Source organism: Vidua chalybeata, chromosome 6, assembly GCF_026979565.1.
Source record: "Vidua chalybeata isolate OUT-0048 chromosome 6, bVidCha1 merged haplotype, whole genome shotgun sequence".
Classification (NCBI taxonomy): domain Eukaryota; kingdom Metazoa; phylum Chordata; class Aves; order Passeriformes; family Viduidae; genus Vidua; species Vidua chalybeata.
The window spans coordinates 39,603,267-39,625,472 of record NC_071535.1 but is presented as its reverse complement, the minus strand read 5'-3'; the positions used below and the strand labels follow the sequence as shown (position 1 = coordinate 39,625,472).

Genomic DNA, 22,206 nt, shown 5'->3' with positions numbered 1-22,206 from the left:
AAAAATAATTTTTGAGGTCATTGTGAAGCAGAAAGGTAGGTGACCTCCTTCCAGTCATATTATTACAATCTCGTCACATATTTGGTTTATCTGTGATTTTAGGCAGGCACTGGTAAATACACCCTGTTCCTCTCAATATGGAAAGAGAAAATGCCTTTAGCGTGAGATAAAGCATTCTGTGCACTAGAACAGTACAGCTTATATTCCATTAATGAAGACAAGGATATTATAACTTTTTCATGAAAGTAGAATAAACAGACACCTAGCAGTTCTACTGGAAAGTAGTTGTCTAGAATTTAGTGTACAAGTTACACATAAAAATCAGTATCTTCCTTTTGCTTGGCTTTTTTGTGTTTTGTTTGTTTTGGGTTGGGTTTATTTAACTACAGGTTAGGTACATTAACCAGAGATACTAGAATCTCCAAGTAGTGTTCTTTTGCTGCCTTATTGTTAAATGTGATCATTAAATAGAACAAGCAAAAAATTAAAAATAAATTCAATTGTGCTTATGGCAGACATACTAAATTTCTATCACAAATGAGGATCAGTATTCTGCTCAGTTATTTCTATCCTATTTTGAGTTATTACTAAATCCTGGCTTGAGAAGGGGGACCCTGTATTTTCAGGGTGTCAGTTTTCCAGCATCTCTGGCTTCTGTCCTACAGAGTTGACATCCTCACCTGTGATGGTGACAGACCAAAGAGGGTTGGAGGGAAGGGGTTTTAAATTTCCACAGGTAGATTTTGAATTACGTAGGTGGACCAAGGAGCCAGGCTAAGAGATTATAAAGAGATTACAAGGAAAAGCTGTTTAAAAAACCTTCTGTCACATGATTGGGAGTTAAACCATGGTGCTTTGCACAGTTTTCTACTTAAAGAAATTCCCAAGAAAGAATTAGTCCAAAGAGTGTTCTGTTGCAGGACATTTTTACATAAAAACTTTGTGGTCTGCAATCCTTGAAATATTGAAATTTTTAAATTTATCTTGACTCACAGGTTTGTATCCTACTCTATAATTAAAAAAACAAAAGAAAACAAAAAAACTATGAAGAGTTCAGACTACAGAAGAGCTGCATTCATAACCCACTAATGCTTCTTCATGAGAAAGGAAGCATGAAGGTGAAAATATCTAACAGGTTCTCCTATATTTCCTCATGCTTCGTCAGGTTACAGTTTGTTGAGATTGGCATTTAGAACTAAGATTTCCTTATTGGCTGTCTCGTTTGATGACTGCATCAAGTTTGTTCTCTATTTTGTTGAGGTGGAGAAGGGCTGGCAGGTTGTGAATTGCAAATGTCAGATGTGCTAGAAAAAGCAGAGACAGCCCCTTCTCAGAAGTGTGAAGTGAAAGGACAAGGGCAATGGACACAAGTTGCAGCCAAGAAAATTCTGATTAGATAGAAAAATAAAATTATTGGCAAGAGTGATCAAGCTCAGGAACAAGGGGCCAGAGAGGCTGAGAAATCTCCATAATTTCAGAGGCTGAGAATTCAGTTGGAAAGGACATTTTGAAATTCAGAAGTTAGATCAGCTTTGAGCAAACTGTTAGGATAATTTACAGAGGTGCCTTTCAAATGAGGTTATGCTACTATTCATTGATTCTTTGGAATTGGCTTCCCCTTTGTGAATTTTGGGAGTTCCACAGAACTATGCAGGTTCCTTTTTCCTTGATGAGAGACATATTTCAGGACTCTGTTCCATTTTTTATCATGTTCGTGGAGGGGCTCAGGGGTGGGAAGCAGCCTATTTTCCAGTACTTTCTGTACTGAATTCAAATAACCTTCTGATCCTCAGTAATATCACAAAATGGTTGTGTGTCAACAATTCAGTTGTTATGGTGGATATTTTGTATTATATCCTATACAGATTTATCAATTAACTCTTCACAGGCCTGTAACATGAAGCAGACACTATTGTATTGCTCTTGAAACCTAATTTCAAATATCATTTTAAAGAGTAAAAATTAGCTTTGTTCAAAAGAATTAAAAAGTTTTGGAGGGCATGTTGTCTATAAGTAGTCACTGACATCAAATTCTGAAACAGTTCTAGTGCTTTTTGTTAGAGGTATAAATATGCTTCACTTTTTAGAACTACACCCAAACTGGGATGAGGGGAAGCCTCAATGAGTACGGACACATTCAATCCCATGATATTTCCTGTAATTATACAGCTTTTTGATTCTTTAGTCTTCAAGTAAACTTGAGATTCTATTTTGATTAATATTCATAAGTGTATTCACTCTGTATCTCTTCACATAGAAGGCTCTTGGGTCCACACAGAAAACATCTATCCCTCCTGAACCACACCCAGACCTTGAAGAAATTCAGTATATTCAGCAGTTCAGTACATGTGTTAGTAAGTGCCTGCCTTGTCTGAGGGACATATGGCAACATCTACTATGATAGCCTCTTAAACCTAACGGCAGATGAGGTGACTAACTCCTTGACTTCTCTCCATCTGTCATCCAAATGTTCACCTGATGCTTATGTGGACAGATTGCATAATTGGTGGAAAAATCCAGACAGTCGTTCTGCATAGTTGCCTTCTTGATTTTCTTTCATCTGCTCTGATATAATTTGTATCTGAGGAGCTTGGAAGTCCACACAGCGTAGTCCATGGACTTAGCGATGGGTTACATGTTGGAATGGTGGAACTCAGAGGTGTTACATGTTGTTGTGCTGCCTTCCAACCCACTTCAGACAACTTTCTTCAGATAGTTCCAAGCACAGTTGTGTGTTTTGATGTAGAATGGGATGAAGTAAAACCTTCAACCTTGCTGAAGATCAGCTCTTGGAACACAACAATCTGCTGCTTTATGTAGTTGTTGTTGCAGAGACCATGGCCATAAATAAACTGCTAGCTTGTGAAAGAAACATCCAAGAAAATACTACAGAAGTATCTCAGGTTAGGAGTGTCTTGTCTGCCAGCTTTTCGACTTGAGCACCAATAAGAATTATCTGCTTCAGAGGAAAATAGAATGGTTGCAAACACTGAGGTATGTTTCCATTTCTCTTCCTTATAAAGGCAACCTCAAAACTTAGATGATTTTTCAGGCCTTGATGTGTCTCTGGCAAAATTGTTTTCAGAGACAGCAGAGTATTTCTGGTTTTACTGGAACTAATTCAGGTACAGTTCAGTCAGATTCATTGTCTGAATTTAACTTTTCTTCAGGTCATTACTTGGATGCTACATGACTGAATTAGGACAGACGTACTGTTCTGTCAGTTTACCTACCTCCACAAGTTGTTACTTGATGTCCTTGTCTGAGTTTCATTATCTTTCTAATAATATGTCTTTCAATATCTTTCTACAAAGCCGTTCTTTATTACATATTCAAATTTTCTTAAAACCTTCTTAAGCATTTTCAGCTATTTATGTTAGAGTTCACCTCTTTGACTAGATATAACTCAGTATATAGATCTTAGAAAACATAATCTTAGCAGCAAGAAAAAATCCCAACAACCCATCAAAAACTGCACAGAAACAACATTAAGAATTAGGGATAGAGTAAAGAACATGTATAATGTTGTAACATGTATAATGTATATACATGTTACATGTTGTAACATGTAACATGTATAACAATACTGATTTTCCATCCTCATTGCTTTGTTCTCTTTTCTGGTCTAAAATACAACACAAGAAAAACAAGAACAGAAATGATAACTAGAACAGTGGAACTCCTTCACTATTAGGAATAGTCTGAAAAACAGAAGACTGACATGTGAGAAGGCTATGATTAAAGCCTACATTAGTGTTGTAATGAAATGAATAGGGAAAAAACAGACACTAGATATTCCAAGAACAGAATTGCAGGATATCAGGTCAAGTTGTCACCTGATAATTAAAAAACAAATTTTTCTTAGCATAGTGCATGATTAAATTGCATAAGTTGTAGAACATAGTAAAGTCCAACAGTTTGGTTTTCACATTGCATTGAAATTAATGAATGAAAATTGTAACTGTATTACAAAGACATTAACTTTGGCTGAAAAAATCCTAGATTCACAGATGGCTCTGTTGGTATATAGGCTGTAAATAGGAAGCATTCCTTTGTAATTGCCCTGTATTTCTGCTCTACTGTTACTTATCTGCCTTTTGTCATCATCAGAAATGGGATGCTATCTTCAATTCCTGTGTACACAGGATAAAGAAAATACAGACAAGTCTTCAGTTCTCTTGGCATTTTCAGTACTAAAGCATTTCTTGTTTTGTCTAAAGAAATTTCTGATAAAGGCAGTTAAACTAAAATAACTGTGTGATCAGCTTTTTATAGTGGTTTAACTTAATTTATTTTAAATCACAGCCTTTTAAAGTAGGGAGGTATCCATTTTCTCTCTCACTTTGTTCTCTAGCCTTTTTTTCCTTAGTTACTGCTACTTTATTGGGGGTGGGTTTGGAAGGGTTTTTAAATGGTGTTCTCATCTATCAAATGTAGTGTCTTTTTGAATTATAAAGATCAGCAATGAAATGTTGTAGAAACAAGTGATATTCTGCAATCAAGGTAACTGTACAGTTTATGAACTTTGGCTTCTATTCAGCCAGCTGTGCTAATTTTTCTACCAGCTTGAGGGTTGTACTGTAACTTGTTCCCTGTGTTTTCCCAACATTTAATATTCTACTGATAGTAAGACAGGAAGTGTCTTTTTTTCATCAGAATAAGCATCTTAAAATAGTTTGGGATTTTGTCTTTCGGTTTTTGATTTATTAGGACAGTTTGTCTTAACATGTACTAGAGGAGGTTTGTCATTCCATCTGTTATTACAAAAATGGTATGAAGTGCAGCTCTCTGTTTCTCATGCAGCTTTGGTTAGGTACAACTACTTTAGTTAGGGGGTTGTTAGGTTGTATTCCATTTAAATAGTTCTAATATCCCACCCCAGCAGAGACTGTGCCACAAACATGAAGTGGTACATATATAGTGTGTGTGAAACTGCTTGAAAGATGCTAAAAATTCTTTTAAATTTTTATGGATGTATGCAGCATAATTGAGAATCACAAAAACATGAGGAAAACTGAAAATGCCTCAAATTCAGTTCTTCTCTTACCTCCTTAGTCAAACTGATAAATTCTTCTTGCAAGCAGATTACAAGATGCCTCTACAGAATCAGTCTTCATTATCTTTTAATTTTTAGCCGCCATAAATATTTTCTAGTGCATCTTATGCAGTAAATATAAACATCTTTGTTAATAGCAATACATATAGCTTTTTTCTACAGTCATGTACAAACCTGTTAGAAAAACCACTGCTATATAATCATAAAAATACTATGCATTTCTTATTTTATCATGTCCATAAATCTTTGTAGATGACCTTAATGTGAACTTCTTTTTCTTTTGACATACCAACTTTTTTGTCTCATGATTTTGACGTTGACTTCTGTGAAACTAACGCAACCTGGTGTACAGTTTGGTGTGCCATGTAAGCTGTTACTGTCCTAGGTACTGTATTGGTAGACTTACTGAGTCAACGTAGTTGAAGATGTTGCTGGAATAGAGGACAGACTATTTATTTTTGGATGCACATTTCAAGACTTTTCTCAGTCCTTGCCCCAGCTGTGGCAGCAGGATTTTTAATAGAAAATTATTTAATGTGTCAAAAAAATCTGGGCATGTGGTGTTCCTGTTCTGGCAGTATGGGAAAACCGTATGTTCAGCCTTCTTTAATGTCCCCAGTACCTATGTTACAGGTCTTTGTCACTTTGAGTGATGTTTCAAGGATATATGTTAATACATAGCAAGTGACTCTTACTTTAGGCAGCAGGAAACAGGGCATCACTGCGGGTTACCTTATGTTGAGATACAGAGTTTAGCCAACATATGTATAATGTCTCAATCTTACATGTCTTACACTTACTGGCATTGTTATTGCTACAAAGAGTAGATGTTATGATGAAGTAGAAATTTTTTAAAATGTAGGAAGTGCTTAGAACATATAAGCAGTATGATCAATCAAGTTGTGTGGATTTGGGTTTTTTTTTTTTACATAAAATATCCTGTGTTGCCTGAATCTGTTCCTTACTAGTTTTTTCTACTGGAATAACTTAATGAAGAAATTGAATTATCAAAACTAAAAAATATTGGTTGAAGTTTAATTGTTTTATTTTAATAGCAGGTTCCTCACCTAGTTCCAGTAGCAGCTCCTCTGTTAATCCAATGGCTTCTCTTGGAGCTTTGCAGACGCTGGCAGGTGCTACAGCAGGCCTCAACGTAAGCTCTTTAGCAGGTAAGTTACGTGTAGTGGTGGCTTGGGAAAATAGCTGATTCTCATTCCTCAGCCTGTGATATCTGTCTGGGGTGATTTTTTTGCTCCCTGCTTTTTGTAATCATGCAGAGCATTTGAAAGGTTATTGATCTGGCTCAGTGGAAGCACTCAGTCATCTTTTATTTCCTCTTTCTTATACAGGAATGGCAGCCTTAAATGGAGGACTTGGCAGTGGTGGTCTCTCAAATGGGACAGGTAGCACAATGGAAGCCCTTACACAGGCTTATTCTGGAATCCAGCAATATGCTGCTGCTGCACTGCCCACACTCTATAACCAGAGTCTCTTAACACAGCAGAGTATTGGTGCAGCAGGAAGTCAAAAAGAAGGTAGGCAGAAAGTTGTAGAAACTACTTGAGACGGGTTTTTAAAAGGGCAAGCTTAGCCCTTCCACCTACCTTACCTGCAGATTTTTATTGGGTGTCATTTTTTAAAATCCAGGAGTTACTGAAGATAAAAAAGGTCTGTGGGATCGTTCTACTAAGGGCTGCGCAAAGTAGTTTTTATACAGGATGTTTCTCATGGGATTTGTCTAGTCTTAAGTGCTTCCTTAATTATACTCCTGCATGTTCTCAGAGGGAAGGAGAACATGAGTCTACAGCCTGACAGATCCCACTGTCAGAGAATCTGATGTGGTTTTGTTAATGTTGTTTTCTGGGTCCTTCACCTCTTCCAACAGCTACTTATGCCAGTCTTTTCAGATTGAGGTTAAATCTTTCCTTCAGATTCAGGTTAAATTTAATATGTAATGTAAAGTAATGTAAAATGTAGGAGTAAGTTTTCAGCAAAATGTAGCATGTTTAGAAGAGAATCTGTCAGATTACAAGCCATGTGATTATTTGTATTTTGTTTGGAAATTTACTTAGTTGCTTTGGGACCACAGGTTTTGTATAGCCATTTTTTTGTTCAGTCAACATCTAGCATTCAAACTTACTGTTCAGCTGTCATTACAGCAAATATCTGTGAACCAGTTTTGGCACGATGTGTAAAGCAAAAACAAAAGTGTTCAGAAAGAGCTAGAATTATTTGAGTGATCAATCCCAGCAAAGGGTCGTGCTCATTTATTCTGGAATCAAGTGCTCTGCAGTACTGTAAACAGCAGTTTCATTGTTTTATCTAGAAAATTTGTCTTGACTGGCTCTTCCACCTTTTTTTGTGTAGTGGGTATGTGGTATCCATGCTCTTTCTGAATTTATTTTCCTACTTGTTTGAAGGTCCAGAGGGAGCCAATCTGTTTATTTACCATCTTCCCCAGGAGTTTGGGGATCAGGATCTGCTGCAGATGTTCATGCCATTTGGAAATGTCGTCTCTGCCAAGGTTTTCATTGACAAGCAGACCAATCTAAGCAAGTGTTTTGGTATGTTGGATCTACAGCTGCCTTCAAGGGGAAGCAGTGGGGCAGACATTGATCTCTTCTCTCTGGTGACCAATGACAGGACCTGAGATAAACACCTGAAGCTGAGTCAGGGGAGGTTTAGGTTAGATATTAGAAAAAGGTTTTTCACCCAGAGGGTGCATGGGCACTGGAACAGGCTCCCTAGGGAAGTGGTTACAGCACCAGCCTGACAAGAGTTCAAGAAGTGTTTGGAAAGTGCTCTTTTCAGTGATCTTTGTGGATCCATTCCAACTCAGGATATTTTGTCATTCTAATAAATCATTATCTGTAAAAAGGTGGCTTTTATAGTAATCTCTTTTTCAGTATATTGTCTAGTCTAGCTGTTAAGGAAGTGGGGAATTCTATATATTCCTAATAAATAAATAAACCAAATGCTTCCAGCAATAAACTGTATTTTCCTGATTTTCAATGTGCCTTTTTGCTTTTCACAATTTCAAACTATTGTGCCCTATTATAGTGTTCTGGCCCTAGATAATTCTCCCTGAGATTAGCTCAGTTGGTTAGAGCACTGTGCTAACAATGCCAAGGTTCTGGGTTCAATCCCCTTTTGGGCCATTCACTTAGGAGTTGGATTCCTTGATCCTTGTGGATCCCTTCTAACTCAGAATGATATGTGATTGATACTTGTGTTTGCAGACTGTAATGAGATAGTTCTTCTTGCCTCTTCCTTTCTTTTCAATAATTTCAATAATAATTTGTATATATTACTTAGTACATGATGATTATTAATTATTTCTATTAATATCTTTATAGATATAACTATTGTGGGTACCATATTGCATTTTTGTAGTGCCATAAGATCTCGTGACTGTTTTGATAGATGGAGATTTCTTGTGATGGAATAGGAGAGGTGTGCCTTTCTCTATGGTTTTGATAGCTTTGTGTCTACATAAAATCCTGATTTTTTTCCTATTTGAGCCAAAAGATGTGCTCTGATGCTTTGTGAGAGCACAAAAATATGCCGATCATTTATCTATAACACCTATATATGGACACATAGCCATTGACTGGAGTGGGAGTTATTCTCACTTCAGACACTGAATGGAGTTATTTAAAATAGGCTCCTTCAAAACACTGGAGAAGTTTATTTTCAGGATAATCTTTTCCAGGAATGCTATGCAACCTCCCATCTGAGAGCAACCTAAACACAATAGTGGTACCAGTGCTGCCCTTCCTTGGCAGCTATTTCACTTCAAACAAATCTGCTCCCATAATGTCATGAGGGTGATTTCCGTCTTGTATCTTTAATGAGCTTTTGCATCTGGATGAACATTTTCCAGGTTTGGTTTTCTCCCAGGTATGAGTTCTTATAAACAGCAGTACTTATTTTGTTGATAAAGTGAACTGTGTATATCTTCTGGCCAAAGTTTCATATGTCAGAAAGCAATGCTTTGTTTGAGAGCCTTTGGAAGCTATTATGAGGAGACTGAAACAGTTGTGAGCTTCTGAAAATGGCACTTCATGCAAGCTTCTCTGACCTTGTGAGTGCCTCATTTCCAGTTGTGAGTAGCCGTTGTGGGCAGCTCTGGCATGGGGTAATTGTGTTTTCCTCTCCTCAGGTTTTGTAAGTTACGACAATCCTGTCTCTGCGCAGGCTGCCATTCAGTCAATGAATGGCTTCCAGATCGGCATGAAGCGGCTGAAAGTGCAGCTCAAGCGCTCCAAGAACGACAGCAAGCCATACTGAGCACCCCTCCCCTCCGGGACTGGAGTGAGAAGGATCTTCTGGTAAGTTGGAGAGGAGCGCACTTAGTGATTCGAAGCCCTAAGGCTGTGTTTTTACAGTCCTGGAAGCTGATCCATGCCTTCTATCTGGCACATCTTCCCTTGAAGACTCTGCTGCAGCCTCTGCTGAGAATCCCACTTCGGATGGAGGACAAGTTTGTGCTTTTGTTTCCAGTGTTTTACTTTGGAGTTTAGGTGCCATATCGCTGAGGGTTTTTTTTTTGTTTAGTTTTGTTGGTTTTTTTTTTTTTTTTTTTCCTCCCTTATTTGAAGTTTGCTGTGTTTGTAACCAGTGTGTGTTGAGAAGGACCAATGCCAGCTCCTTGAGGGTGGGGAGAGAAAGTTAAAGGGAGCAGCAGAAACTGACACCACACTGCCTTGGGGTAGAGAGGAGAAGGGAAAGCAGAAATAACACAGAACAGCTGATGAAAACAAAGATGGGCAAGGAGAACAGAGTCCTGGGTGAGAAAGAACTGACTCCATGTAGCCTTTGTCATGCCCCATCCGCTCTTTGGAATTTCCTTAACTGTATGCCACGGTGGGGGTTTATTAAATCATCTCTAAAGCAAGAGATGGGCTAAAAGGGTGAACACATTAACAAGCCAAAGGAAAACTGCAGTGATCATTTTTTCTTTGCTGTATATAAACTAGGGTTTATATAGCAGTGTGAATGTACACAGCGCTTTATAAAACTGTTAGATAATGTCTCTGCCCAGAAAATTTCACTCTCTGTCTACAGTGGAATAGTAATGAGATGCAGTGAATTTCTCCATGTATAAAAAAACTTAACCTATATACTTCATCTAGGTTTTGTGGAAGGGTAGAGGCAGCTTAGTCTGGATGAATACATCTGGATCTGGAAACAATAAACTTTAGATCCCTGGCAACCTGCAGAAATTTTTGAAAAATTTTCTTCTTAACCGTTGATCCAATTGCCCATTTCTATGGAATAATGTCCTTTTTTTGCAGAGATTGCTATGAATTCCTTTTCATAAGCATAATGTAAGTGCTGATTGTTAATTGAAATGATAACTTCCTGTTTTGTTGGGGGTTTTGGTTGGTGTTTTTTTAAATGAACAAAATTCATGCAGTGATTTGGTCTAGTAATTAGATGTATCTCTCTACTGCAGTTTTCCTTTAAGGTGGTGTGTACCAGTGCTAAACAGGCTAAACCAGGAGCTGCAGAACCAGAGTATCGAGCCATTCAGTCTTTTTCTGCCTTTTGGTACAAGCTGGTATCTTTTATATTGAAGGAAAATGGAACTTTACCCCTTAACTGAACACACTTTCTGCACACCAGTGAAATTGCTAGTGCATTGCTAAGGACCTTTGATATTCACTGGTTTTAGGGGGCTCAAAGGACTTTTGACACTCTGGCCTGAGCTGTTTGAAGAAATCTGTGTAGAGTTCCATTTTATAACTACGAAAATCCACCTCTATGACAAGAGGAAGTTTACAATTTCTGTGTCTTTAACAGAAGTTTGATTTACCTCATAATATCTCTTTTTCCTTGTTTTCTTTGTACTCCTGAGTTGTAAGGCTGTTTCCCAGGGCTCCAGCTAACACTGCAGTCTGGGAGCCAGCTGCTAAATGATGTGTGTCCGTCAGACATGGGGTCAGGACTTCGTGTTCTGCTCCAGCAGGAGGAGCACTAAACCCATCAAACCTGAGATCTCGGGTCCGAATCCCCACTTGTGTGCCGTGATCTGTTGGGAATCTTGGGCATTTCCAGGGACTGGGCCCCCTGGGATCTCAAACCTCAGAATTACAAGGCCTGATACGTAACATCCGAGGTGAGCCCTTTCCAGTTTTTAGATTGAAAATCAAACAGTTGATGTCAGTCTGTCCGTATTGATGGCAGACATATAAATCTGTCAGTATTATTTAAATAATTTTGTGGTGGCAAAGTTTCAAAGGCCAGATTGCCAAATTTCCCAGTTATGCTGGCATGTGGTACCCTTCTATGTTAATTATTTGAATTTCTCTAGAAACGTAAACATACACTGAAGTGAACCATGTACACTTGAATTCTGCACCATAGGAAAGATGTGTCCTGGTTTTCTGAGAAAAGAGTGTTGAAGTGTGAAGGCCTCCAGGGTGATAATGGGAATTTTTTATATATATATATATATATATAAATTATATACTTTTCAAAAAAAGGAAAAAAAAAACATAAAAAAACATAGTTGGGAGCAACTGCTCCAAGTGCAGCCTGCTGTAACCAAGAATGTTGTTTCTATTTTTATAGAAGTTTTATACCACTCCAGGGTGGAGAATATTTATTGCCTAAATTATTTCACTGGAAAAAAAGGCCAGGGTTTTGTAGAATCCTGAATGTGATTGTTTTACAGACATAATGATGTGCATGATTGAAACTACTGATTTTCAGTGGCCTGTTTGCAGCCCAACAACTGCTAAACAAGGAAGATGAATGCTGTGAACCAGTGGAGGAAAGCACTGTGCTCTGGGGTCTCTACAGTCACTCTTACCTTCTTTGCATCCTACCCCACTGTACTATCCAAGACCTTCGTCCTGTTTTAACCTGATGCTCTGGCCTCTTTACTAGTCATTTCAGTTGCCCAAAATTAGATATTTTAGCTTCTTCATCCTGTACTGTGTCCTCAATACTGTAACTTACAGATCAAGCTTTGCATTGTTGCAAATAGGTGTGACTCCTATTAATTTTAGGAGATTCACCAGTTTACACTGTAGCTTAGTTTGATCAGTGACTCCTCCCAGACATAATCACCTGAAGACACCTAACTTGGGCTAGCTCTTGTGCCTTACTGGCGTAACTATAAGTATTGCCAAAAAGAAAAAGAAAATAAATCTATGCAGGTTAAATTTTAAAAGATGTGATCCTCAGATGGTTTGAATCAATGCAGTTCAGCTCTCTGAACACAGTAGAGCTGCATGAGTTTTCACCAGCTGAAGATGTTGCCCTTTTTTTGTATTTGTTTCAGATTTCCCTTTCTTGGTATATCAATGTGTATGTTGCCAAAGTTAATAAATGTATCAAGTTTGTGACTTGGGCAGATTTTTTTTTCTGATAACAAAACTGATCAGATAAAGTCAACATTTCTGTGTCTGTTTGGTGGCTGCTGCTGATTGTGGGGATTTAGGCTGCTCTTGCCTTTCAGTCTTAAGCCAGTTTTCTTCCTCACTCATTAGCAGGAAAGTTTGGGATTCTGGGGACTTGGGGCTTTTAAATTTTCAGTTCATATCATGCTCCCATTCAAGTGCAAATCAAATCAGTGTCAAATGCCCTATTTCCTGGATAGTAAGATAAGAGTTGGGGGAGTTCAAATAAACTGCAGAAGGTTGGCTGAAGCAGCCACATGGACAAAGTATGCTATATGCTTAAAACCAAAGAACCTGATTTTCTACAAGAAAAGCTAAAAGAACTTTCGATGAAATAGAATTCCTTATTACATGTGCCACCAGGAAATACTTAAAATATTTTTAGTTTACAAAGTGGAAATGGTCTACGTCATAGATTTATTCTTTTTCTCAGGAGATATTTGATTTTACTGCTGTAACAAGGTGAAAGAATTACGAACTTAGTCTGATACTGCTTAGTGCCAGTACTAAAGTAAATGAAATCATCGTTTCTTCAGTCCCCTAGATAAACAACAGTCCAAAATAGGATAGCTCTTTGTAGTTTAGCTTTTTTATAATACAAAGCTGGCATTAGTAAAAAATTCCAGCTCAGAAGAATCTTACTGGCAAATACATCAGGAAAAAGCTTTTCACCTGAATACTGACAGTCACATATTACGATAATTCTGTCATGCATGCTGAATCCAACTGAACTGGTAATGGCTGTGGGTTAGGGAAGAACAACAAAGCAGAATGAAGTTGTTCCTATTTTATTTGGAAATACCTAAAAACAACTTGGATGAAGGAAATTGCAAATGAAGGGTGCAACTATGAACAGGTAAAATGCTTTGAAAGCTTCTTGTTGCAGACATTTAAACCTAAAGATAATTGATATCCCTAGCATACCTGCCACAAAATAGAAAACACAGAAGGCAGAATTATCACTGTTGTGAGAATAAAACAAAGACAAACTGGAATAACTTTCTCTAAGTCATTAAGAACTTGTCCAGCATCTCATGGTTCTGTTTTATAGGCCAGTCTTTCCACAGGGCTTTGATAAAATTCAGTCTTTGCCCTCAACATAGCTGAGAGAAATATTTGAAAAATCCATATCAAGAAAATCCCCAGACAAATCACTCAGAGGATATCAGTGGTGCATGCTAAGATGTCACTTGATTTCATGCTTTTTGTTGTTTCTCATGCCTCAGTTCATGATGAATTTGCTTTTCTGGTTTAAGAGTAAAATCTTGCACCTGTCTGCAAATTATCTAGAGTATTTCCTGAAATATAGAAACAAGTGCAAGAGTTGCATTGTACTCTGTTTGCTGGAGTTGGTTTAAACTCTGTACTAAAGTCCTTTCCCTTTATTGGAAAGCATGAAAAGCAAATTAATCTCAGCAGTTCTAATAAGAGGAGCGTTGCTGATTTAGTAGACAATGTGTTTCTTGTTGCTTTGGAACAAGAATGCAACACTTACTAGTCTCAAATTATGTTACATAATATCCAAATCTCACCTTGTTCTAGTCTGTAACCAGAAGCTTTGAGATGTGCTGAAGATCAAGGCCACAAACAGAAGCTAAATGGGAGTTGGGGATGTGGGGAGGCAGAATAAGAAAACAAACCATTTCCTCTCTCTTCTGCCTCCCACTCTGATCCCAAAATGTTCCTTGTCTCTTGCAGCTCACAAGCTGAGGGGAGGGAAGAGAGATATTTATGTCAACTTAATATAAGAATTATGTTTTTATAAACTCTTCAAGTAAATTTCAGGAAACACATTTTTTCTGCTCATCAAACTGGCAACAGTGACTGTAGAGCTTCTCAGAGCCCAGAATCTCCTCCTCATGAAGCCAGGGAGCTGAGGGCTGTTACATAAAAGGTTGGGAATGGAAAATCCCTGTGCAGGTCTAATGGTATGACAAGTGCTCAGCTAGGACAAGTCTTAACTTGCAGTCAAGTCTTAAGGAATTCTTCTCTGATGTGTGGGCTTTTTGTCTTGTATAATCTTTTTTTTTTCCCTTTTCCAAATCATCCACCCCCAGTTACGTGGGCTCCTAGGGAATGAGAAGAGACTGTAGCTAAAGGAAAAAACGTGGATTTGCTGGGCTACTACTGCCTAAGAACTTCCCATGTTAGAGTGCAAGAAAAGTCTCAAACGTCAAACCACCTGTGAATCCCTTGTGTCCTCTGTCTTGTCTCATGGTCTCAGTCTCTGTGGGCAAATGTTTGCCCTGGAGTCATATTTTTTTGAATCTGTCTCCTGGGGAGGGAGTTTACTCTGTTCTAAACAGAAGTAGTAGACACACTGGGCACGGGGCAAGGTGAATGCATTCTAACCAGTGTGTCACTAGGCTGTGGAATGCTCCACAGACTGGGTGCTGAGAGGAAAATCCAGGCCTCTGCTTCCATTTGGTTTCTGGCAGTTTGATGTTTACTTGGTGTCCTTCATGTACTTTGACTTTTACTTGTCCATCGTTGGCATGTGCTGCCCTTCCCTGTCAACTCCCTTCCCCAGGAGATCTCATTGTACAGTGCCCATTCTTGTTCTCTCTCTCCGTGTTTGGATGTACTGCTCTGTGTAACTCAGTGGGTCTCCCTCTTTCTGGTTTGTTTTTTTTTCTAGATTCCTGCCGTTTGTTCATCGTTGTGCCTAAAGCATGTCGATGTGGCGTTCAAGTACATCGTCCAAATCCTTGTCTCTTCAGCTTCTCTGATGCTTGAACTCTCACCTTTGACCTTGTGTTGACCTTTGATGCTGATGTGTATTTTTATTATGTTTGTTTCTTTTCTTTTTTTTTCTTTTTTTTTCTTTTTTTTTTTTTTTTTGTGCTGCCAAATTGGTTTTGCTAGAAAGACTGCTGAAGGGGAATATTTAAACTTGCATTTGAATATAAAAGAATTTCTATTTTTCTAGACCTTCGTAAGATAACCACTTGATTTTGTGAATCTGATTCTTTGTAATTTGTCTTCAGAGCAGCCTTGCTAGCATACCTTGTGGAGTATTTGTATTTCTGTGAACATACAGCCAATCACTTCCTAGGCTTAGTTTTTTCTGTGTGCTTAGTTTTAAAAACACAGTTTGAAGAAAAAGTCAGTTATATGGTGTGATGCAATCTTTCAGGAGACTTCCTAGTCACATTTTGCTGATCTGGTTTCTGTGCTTGAGGAGACAGCATGTGTTTTTATGAGTTCAAACTTGTGACTTGAAGTGGCATCAACAGAAAACACTTGAACTAGGTTTTCCTCTGATTGTAGCTACATTTTTGCCCTGATATTTACTGATTTTTTTAATTATTATTTTTATTTTTCCCCTGCTTCCCTGTGTGATTATCAGTCTGCAGTGAAAATTTGATCAAAATTGATGTTGTATTTTGTTAAGCTCTGGCATGCTTGGTTTTTTTTTTGTAACTACAATCTCTTCAGCAAAATGTGATGTTTTTGTTTTAATCTTTCAAACTAAGATAGTGCCCAGAAATGTTGTGCATGTTTCCTGCTGTTTTCTTCACACCCTCGTATATATCACCTTCACCTCTCTGTTTTCTATAGTTTGTGCAAAAACTGAGCAATTTAATGGGTTTCAAAGGTATCCTTTAAATTGGTGGTTTTGGTATGACAAATATCTGATCAGAAGCCACCTGAGGCCATCTACCTGTGCACTTAGACTGTCTGCCTGACAGAGCACCTGGACCTTGCTCCATCTCCAGTGCCGTCAGAAGCTCTGAGGGTGCTTGGTTACACTGTCCCCCTAGTGGAAGTTTTGGTGGAAGGGGATAGCTGGGAGCAGGAAGGTGGGGGGGAACTCACAATATTTCTGTTTCCAAAGCTGTCTGAAGCTAGGGCTCATTTCAAATACTAAGCATTTTGTACAACTCAGGGCACATTTCTGTGAAGTCCAGCCCCAATCTAATACCATCAGTCAGAGTTTGGTGACAGGATTCTGGAAGGATCTAGGTTAGCTCATGAAATAAAGTTTTTTAAATTTCCCAGAGAAAGCATTTGTTTGTAACACTGGTCCTACAACTGCTGGCTCTTTTCCCAAATGACAAGCACAATACAACAGCCTCTGAAGCTGTTACCTGAACAGGGTACCATCCCCAGCTATCTTTTCAAGGGCCTTAGCTGGGGAATCTCTGCGGAGATTTTTTTTAGTTTTTGTTTAGTTTTTAATTGGGTAATGAGCTGAGCAGTTTTTATGGCTTGCAGGATGAACTAGAATGGGTTACTGCTCTCTGGGTAGCAGGCTTCCCCTGCCCTACATCCCATCTGCACAGGTAGAAACTGGGAAGTAGCTTCTAAATGAAGGCACCTGAAGAGGGTGTGCTGTGATGAAGTTTCAGTCAGAAGCAGCAGCAAGCTAGTGTAGGTATCTTAACGGCTGAAATAATGTGAAATGGAATTCCAGGAGAAGGGGTTTTGCTGAGAAAACAAGTAGAGTCTGATTGGATAGAAAACTTCATTTTGTCCAGTGTTTGGGATAATGTAAAGATGCAAAGATTGTTTTCTGTCCTACTTCTGAGTTGGTTGAGGATACTGTATTCTCATTAGGTGTTGACCAGACTTGTGTAGACAGTCCTTAATCTGCTTACAAAAGAGAGCAATTTGAATATGATAAATGTACCTGGGAGTGAATCGTGAGGCTGAATGAAAAAGGGTAGAGACTCATTGATTTGGGAAGTAGGGTTGGGGGCTGGCTGCTGTTAGTCCCACAGTCTGAATGCACAGGGCTGTGTGCCAGGGGCACTGATAGCCTGCAGTGTGTGGAGGAGCTGCCCGTACGTTTCTGTACGTGTGCATTTGGTTCCGTAAGGAACCTCGGGGAAACCTGTGGAAAAATATCCGAAGAAAACCAAAATGCCAAATGTTGGATGTTTCTTTCCTTTCTTCTTTCCTTTTCTTCCTTTGGTTGTTTTAATTGTTCTGTGGTGGTTTTAATGGATTTGAGACAGTGGAGCAGCAGCTGCCTTTCTGATTTTTGGCTGCTTTTTGTGAATAATTTAAAAAGAAAATTTACATTTTGGAGACAAACCTGTGGGCTTTTTTATTGGTACAAACATTGTATTTAACACTAGGGGTTTTGTACAGTTTTTTGCCTTTTCTACTAGAAAACAATGTAAAGTGATTCACAATGTGACGAGAAAACAAATTGCCACTATGACCAAATGTAGAGTCTGTTCTGCAGTTAACAGGATTTAATCAACTCAAAGTCGTGGTTCAGTCGTAGAAATGCTTTTCTTTACCTTGTTTGAACTGTTCCTTTTTTTTCTTGTTTTGATTTGCAAAACAAAATGTCTTTTTGTGTGAAATTGTGTTGTACTCTGTAGAGAATTACAGATTTTACTTTAATGGTTTAAAAAGCAGAGGAGCGCATGTTGCTTTTCTGATCTGATCACAGAGTTTGTGTAGTGGATTTAAAAATGAAAAGATTTGTTACAAGTTTGGAACAAGCGAGTATGTGTTAAAGGAATTTTCTTCCTTTTGTGTGTGTGTTTTTTTTTCTTTTTGTCCCAAAGGGCAACTTAAAGCTGTTTTAATTGCACAGACACACCGACAACAAGTCATTTTGTATATGCCAAGTGTGGTACCTTCCTTTGTTTATTTGCTATTAAACTGTTTGAGAAGAGTCCTTGTGTGTTGTATTTGTGTCTTAAACTTGAGGTTCTTTTTGGGGGTCCAAGGGTGAGAAGATGAAGAGAGAGGTGAGAGAACTATTTTACAGTTTCTTAGTTGTGAGACACAAAAATATTCATGGCCTGATACCACTTGTTCCGGATGTACAATATCACCCTGGATTTTTACTTCTGTGCAAATGAGCTACTTTGAGTAGAAATGGAAAAGGTTTTCTGGTTGATATACGTCCATTTTGGATCATTTGACAGTTAAGTCCCCTTTAGATATGGAAAAGCTGAGGATCTTGGATAATGCAAATACGTGCAACACTTGGGAGTGAGGAGTAGGCATATCCAGCCTCACAGAACTGGTGCAGCCACTTGCTTGTCCATGCACTTGTGCTTCAGGGCATTTCAGGGGCTCAATACCTTGGGCAGAGCAGCAGCCCTCAGCTCTGCAGGAGCAGCACCAGTGTGTGGTGCTGTGTGGAATTAGAGAGGAGCCAGCTTATGCCACTCTCACAAGCTGCACCCTTGCCACTGCCTCCTTCCCCTTCCAGGAAAACAGCCAAGCTGGCTGAATCTATCCTGGTTCTGCAGCATCAAGGTACCTGCAGCCCTCAGTGCTCCTGATCCTGGAAATACTACACAGGGAAACTGCAAATGGATTTGGATTACTTACTAGTGATATCCAAAGGCTACCTGCTTTGCTCTTAGAACTAAGATATCTTTTATGATATCTTATTTCAAATTAATAAAAAGTATTTGGCATAGCCAAAGCATAATTCATTTACAAACCTGCCACAAGTTTGACACGAATATTGCTTCTCTCTCAGAAGGAAAGTACCACAATGGCCATGATTTTGCTGCATTTCTGAAAGCTCCTAAAATTCCCTGATGTTATTCCTTCCTTCTGCTGTCTTGCATCTTGGAGACTTGCAAGCATTTTTAGGACAGCTATGTTTCTCCTCCATGTCCTTTTCCTGTGTTATCTGACATTCTCTGTTTCACCCCATCACTTCCTACATGATTGTAAATCCGAGAGCACTTGCAAAGCATCAGGATTCAGTGCTGCATTCCTTGCCCTGAGCGCACCAATTGCAGCACGAGGCACAGAGCCACCTGTTACAGATTGCTGGGATCCCTGCAGTTAATTTGCAGCTGTTGAGAAGAGAGGCTGGAGGGATTTCAGTTGAGATACAACTTGAGGCCAAGGATGGAGAGAAACAATTGAATCAGAAAAAGGGTTTGTTTAGGCAGAATGGAAGATTCCAGCTTGTGCAGAAAGTTAATTCACCTTGTCTTACAAAATCAAAGCTTTGCCAGCTACATCTTACAGAACTGATACCAGATCCCTCTTGGGTCAGTGGTGTTTTTTAATTTTTTGAAGGGTTTTTCTTCAGTGCAAAAGGCCACCACCAATCAGTATACAATCAATCTACTCCTAAGAGTCTGTGTATTAATCTCTGAAAATAATCAGCATTTTCAAATGAATTGTTACATTTATCAGCATTTGTAGGAAATACACAAAGTTGTAGATGAAATCCTGATGCTGGATGTTTTAGGAGAAACCTTTTTCCTCTCACATCCACCTCCACCTTTCACTATTTGTTTTGACTCCAGTCTTCCTGAATTTACTTGCCACATTCTGCTCTCTTCATGTGGCCAGGAGTCACCAGAGACATTATGAAGAGCAGGGGGGAGGAGGAGAAGCAGGTCAGTGTGGTCACTGAAGAAGTGAGTGCGTGATGAGCCACGCTACATGTATGACAGGTAAGATTCCCTAATGTGATGTTGCCAAGCACCATTCAGGCTCATTTATTTGCACTTCCTGAGGAGAAACTGTGGATTGTTAACTGTAGAAGCTGTACCTGAATATTGAATGAATTACAACTATCTTGAGCCATAGACAGATGCCATTGCTTTTTTGAAGTAGCACAGGCAGGCAGTGTTCATCTTTTATCCGTCCTTATTTAAACAGCTGCAGCTGGCTCAGAGTGATATGTTCCATATCAGAGCATGTTCCTGATTTTTTGAAAATGACCAGTTTGAACTTGATGGATTTAGCCCTTATTTTACTAGGGTGTTTTTATCTCAACAGGTGAGTTGCAAATTGATTCCTAAGAAACTAAGCACTGTTTCATAGTGCTCAAAAGCAAGGAGCTAAAGTGAGGTTAACAAAATGCAAGGCAGATCATCTGTTAGATGGGTTTTGTCAGGCTGCAAGGCACCCTCTTCATTTTGGCTATGCTGTGTGGGGAAGGGAGCAGTGCTTTGCTGACATGGTCCAAAAGAATCTCAGGATGAGTTTGCGTTACAGGTAGCTCACTTGTGGAAGTTTAATTTTGCAAAGTAGTCTGATCTACCAAGAATGATAAAATTTTTTTTTCCCCATTCCTGAGTCCTGGCTTGATTCTGTTACAGAGCAGGCTCCTATTGGCTGCTTTCCTGGCCTCTTAACTTCTCCAAGTCTAGAAATCTGAATGGCCTCACCATTGTCAATGCTTTCCGTGGGGACTGATCTTATGCATCTTGTTTCCATCCCACCACTTACATCTAGAGAGATGTAAAAGAATTACTGCAAGGAGGAGAGATTTTTTTTAATATTCTGAATCAGACTTTTATGCAAGTCCTCAAATCTATAAAGTACCTAGCTAATAATTTTAACAGTGCTGCTGAAGGGATTTTTGCACATTAACCAGCAGTGCCTCACCATTAGTTTCCTTCAGCTTCTGTAGATTTTGCCATAGTGTCTACTTCCAGAGTATGAGACTACATAGAGTCTATGCTGAAATGTCACCTACCATATTACATCTCTGAAAAACAAAGTTGTTAAATAATGCAAGTATCATAGTGTATATGAGCTCCCAAAAGAAAATCAGTCTTATTGTAGCAAAACCCTTCTACAATTTAAAACATTTTTCTTTTTTAAATACTTTTCTGAGGGAATTTTGGATAAAGGACAGAAGTAATCCCTTAAGATCATGACTGCTATGATGTAAAACCTCCAGGTAGACCACCGTTGCTTATTTTGCGTCCTGCTTTCCTTAAGGATGTTACCTCAGGAAGGCTCCCTTGGGTTTTTGTTGACAGACCAGGATAGTTTGATTGGTACCCTTTAAGGTGATTCTGTAGGTATTTACCTTTGAAGAACTGCTACCAAACTCACCAAGAAGCAGGGAGGCAGCTGGAGACATGACTGGTTTTGCAGGCAGGTCTGTTAAAACTTCAAATTGCTTCTCTTTGCCCAATAAAAGGATCACAAAACTGGTTCCTGGAACTTCTGCATCTGAAAAACATCCTGTATCCCTGTAGCATTCTCCATCTGCCACCCTCCTCCCAGGTCTGGTGAATCTTCTTAAGAAGGACTGAATAAATCTCTAGACCACCAAGGCTGCAGCACATTGGTGGGAGTATTAAATGTGACCAAGGCTGCAGCACATTGGTGAGAGTATTAAATGTGACTCCTGGAGGAACCAGTCTGATTTTTTCAACAGAGTGTAGGAGACATAAAGCTATGGGGCTAACACCTCTCCTGCAACCAAAAGTGCAGATACCTGTTGTTCTGTATCTATTGTTATTCATCATAAAAGATCATCAAGTTCTGGATGCAGAACTCAAGCAGTGCTGTTGACAACTTTTGGAGGACTACCACACTCATCTGATGACAGGGAACAACATTCAGTCAAGAACAAAAGTTTTCAGGATGGTTAGCTCCTTGTCCCTAAAATTAGGAAGTCAAAGGTGTATTTGCAGCATATCCGTGACAGAGCTGACCTATGTCCATAAAACAGTCCATGATACAAATGAGGTCCTCAAAAGGGAGGCTGATTTCGTGCCTAGCAAAATATCAAGTGTATTGTTGCAAGTGTAACACTGCATATGTGTACACACTGAAGTTACCTTGTTCACACCTGACTTCTATTTTTCCTAAAGCTACTATTCTACCTGAGTCTGCTTCCTCCCAAGCTAGCCCACCACCAGCAGTGCTTGTCTAAGGGGATGGCCAGAGAGGAAAGAGACAGCCGAGGCACCCTGAGGCTGTGACTGCAGCCAATTGTCTCTCCCTGGGGTATTTATAAGCTACATACTGGTGGGCAGGGGTGGGCAGTTGGCACCA

General features: G+C 39.1%; 1 protein-coding gene across 18 annotated transcripts in view; it reads left to right on the top strand.

Annotated features, from left to right (window-relative positions):
* CELF1 (CUGBP Elav-like family member 1) overlaps nucleotides 1-22,206 on the top strand; it is a 68,886-nt gene that overhangs the window by 43,354 nt on the left and 3,326 nt on the right. For 10 of the 18 annotated variants that reach the window (XM_053945173.1, XM_053945172.1, XM_053945169.1 and 7 more), the window contains 5 exons: nucleotides 6,112-6,225; nucleotides 6,406-6,591; nucleotides 7,477-7,620; nucleotides 9,219-9,387; nucleotides 15,104-18,100. In XM_053945173.1, the coding sequence (XP_053801148.1) occupies nucleotides 6,112-6,225; nucleotides 6,406-6,591; nucleotides 7,477-7,620; nucleotides 9,219-9,346 (572 nt within the window). In that variant the 3' untranslated portion in view covers nucleotides 9,347-9,387; nucleotides 15,104-18,100. Of the gene's footprint in view, nucleotides 1-6,111; nucleotides 6,226-6,405; nucleotides 6,592-7,476; nucleotides 7,621-9,218; nucleotides 9,388-11,735; nucleotides 18,101-19,755; nucleotides 19,860-22,206 lie in introns of those variants that run through there. The other 8 variants (XM_053945171.1, XM_053945170.1, XM_053945162.1 and 5 more) reach the window with 3 other exon arrangements.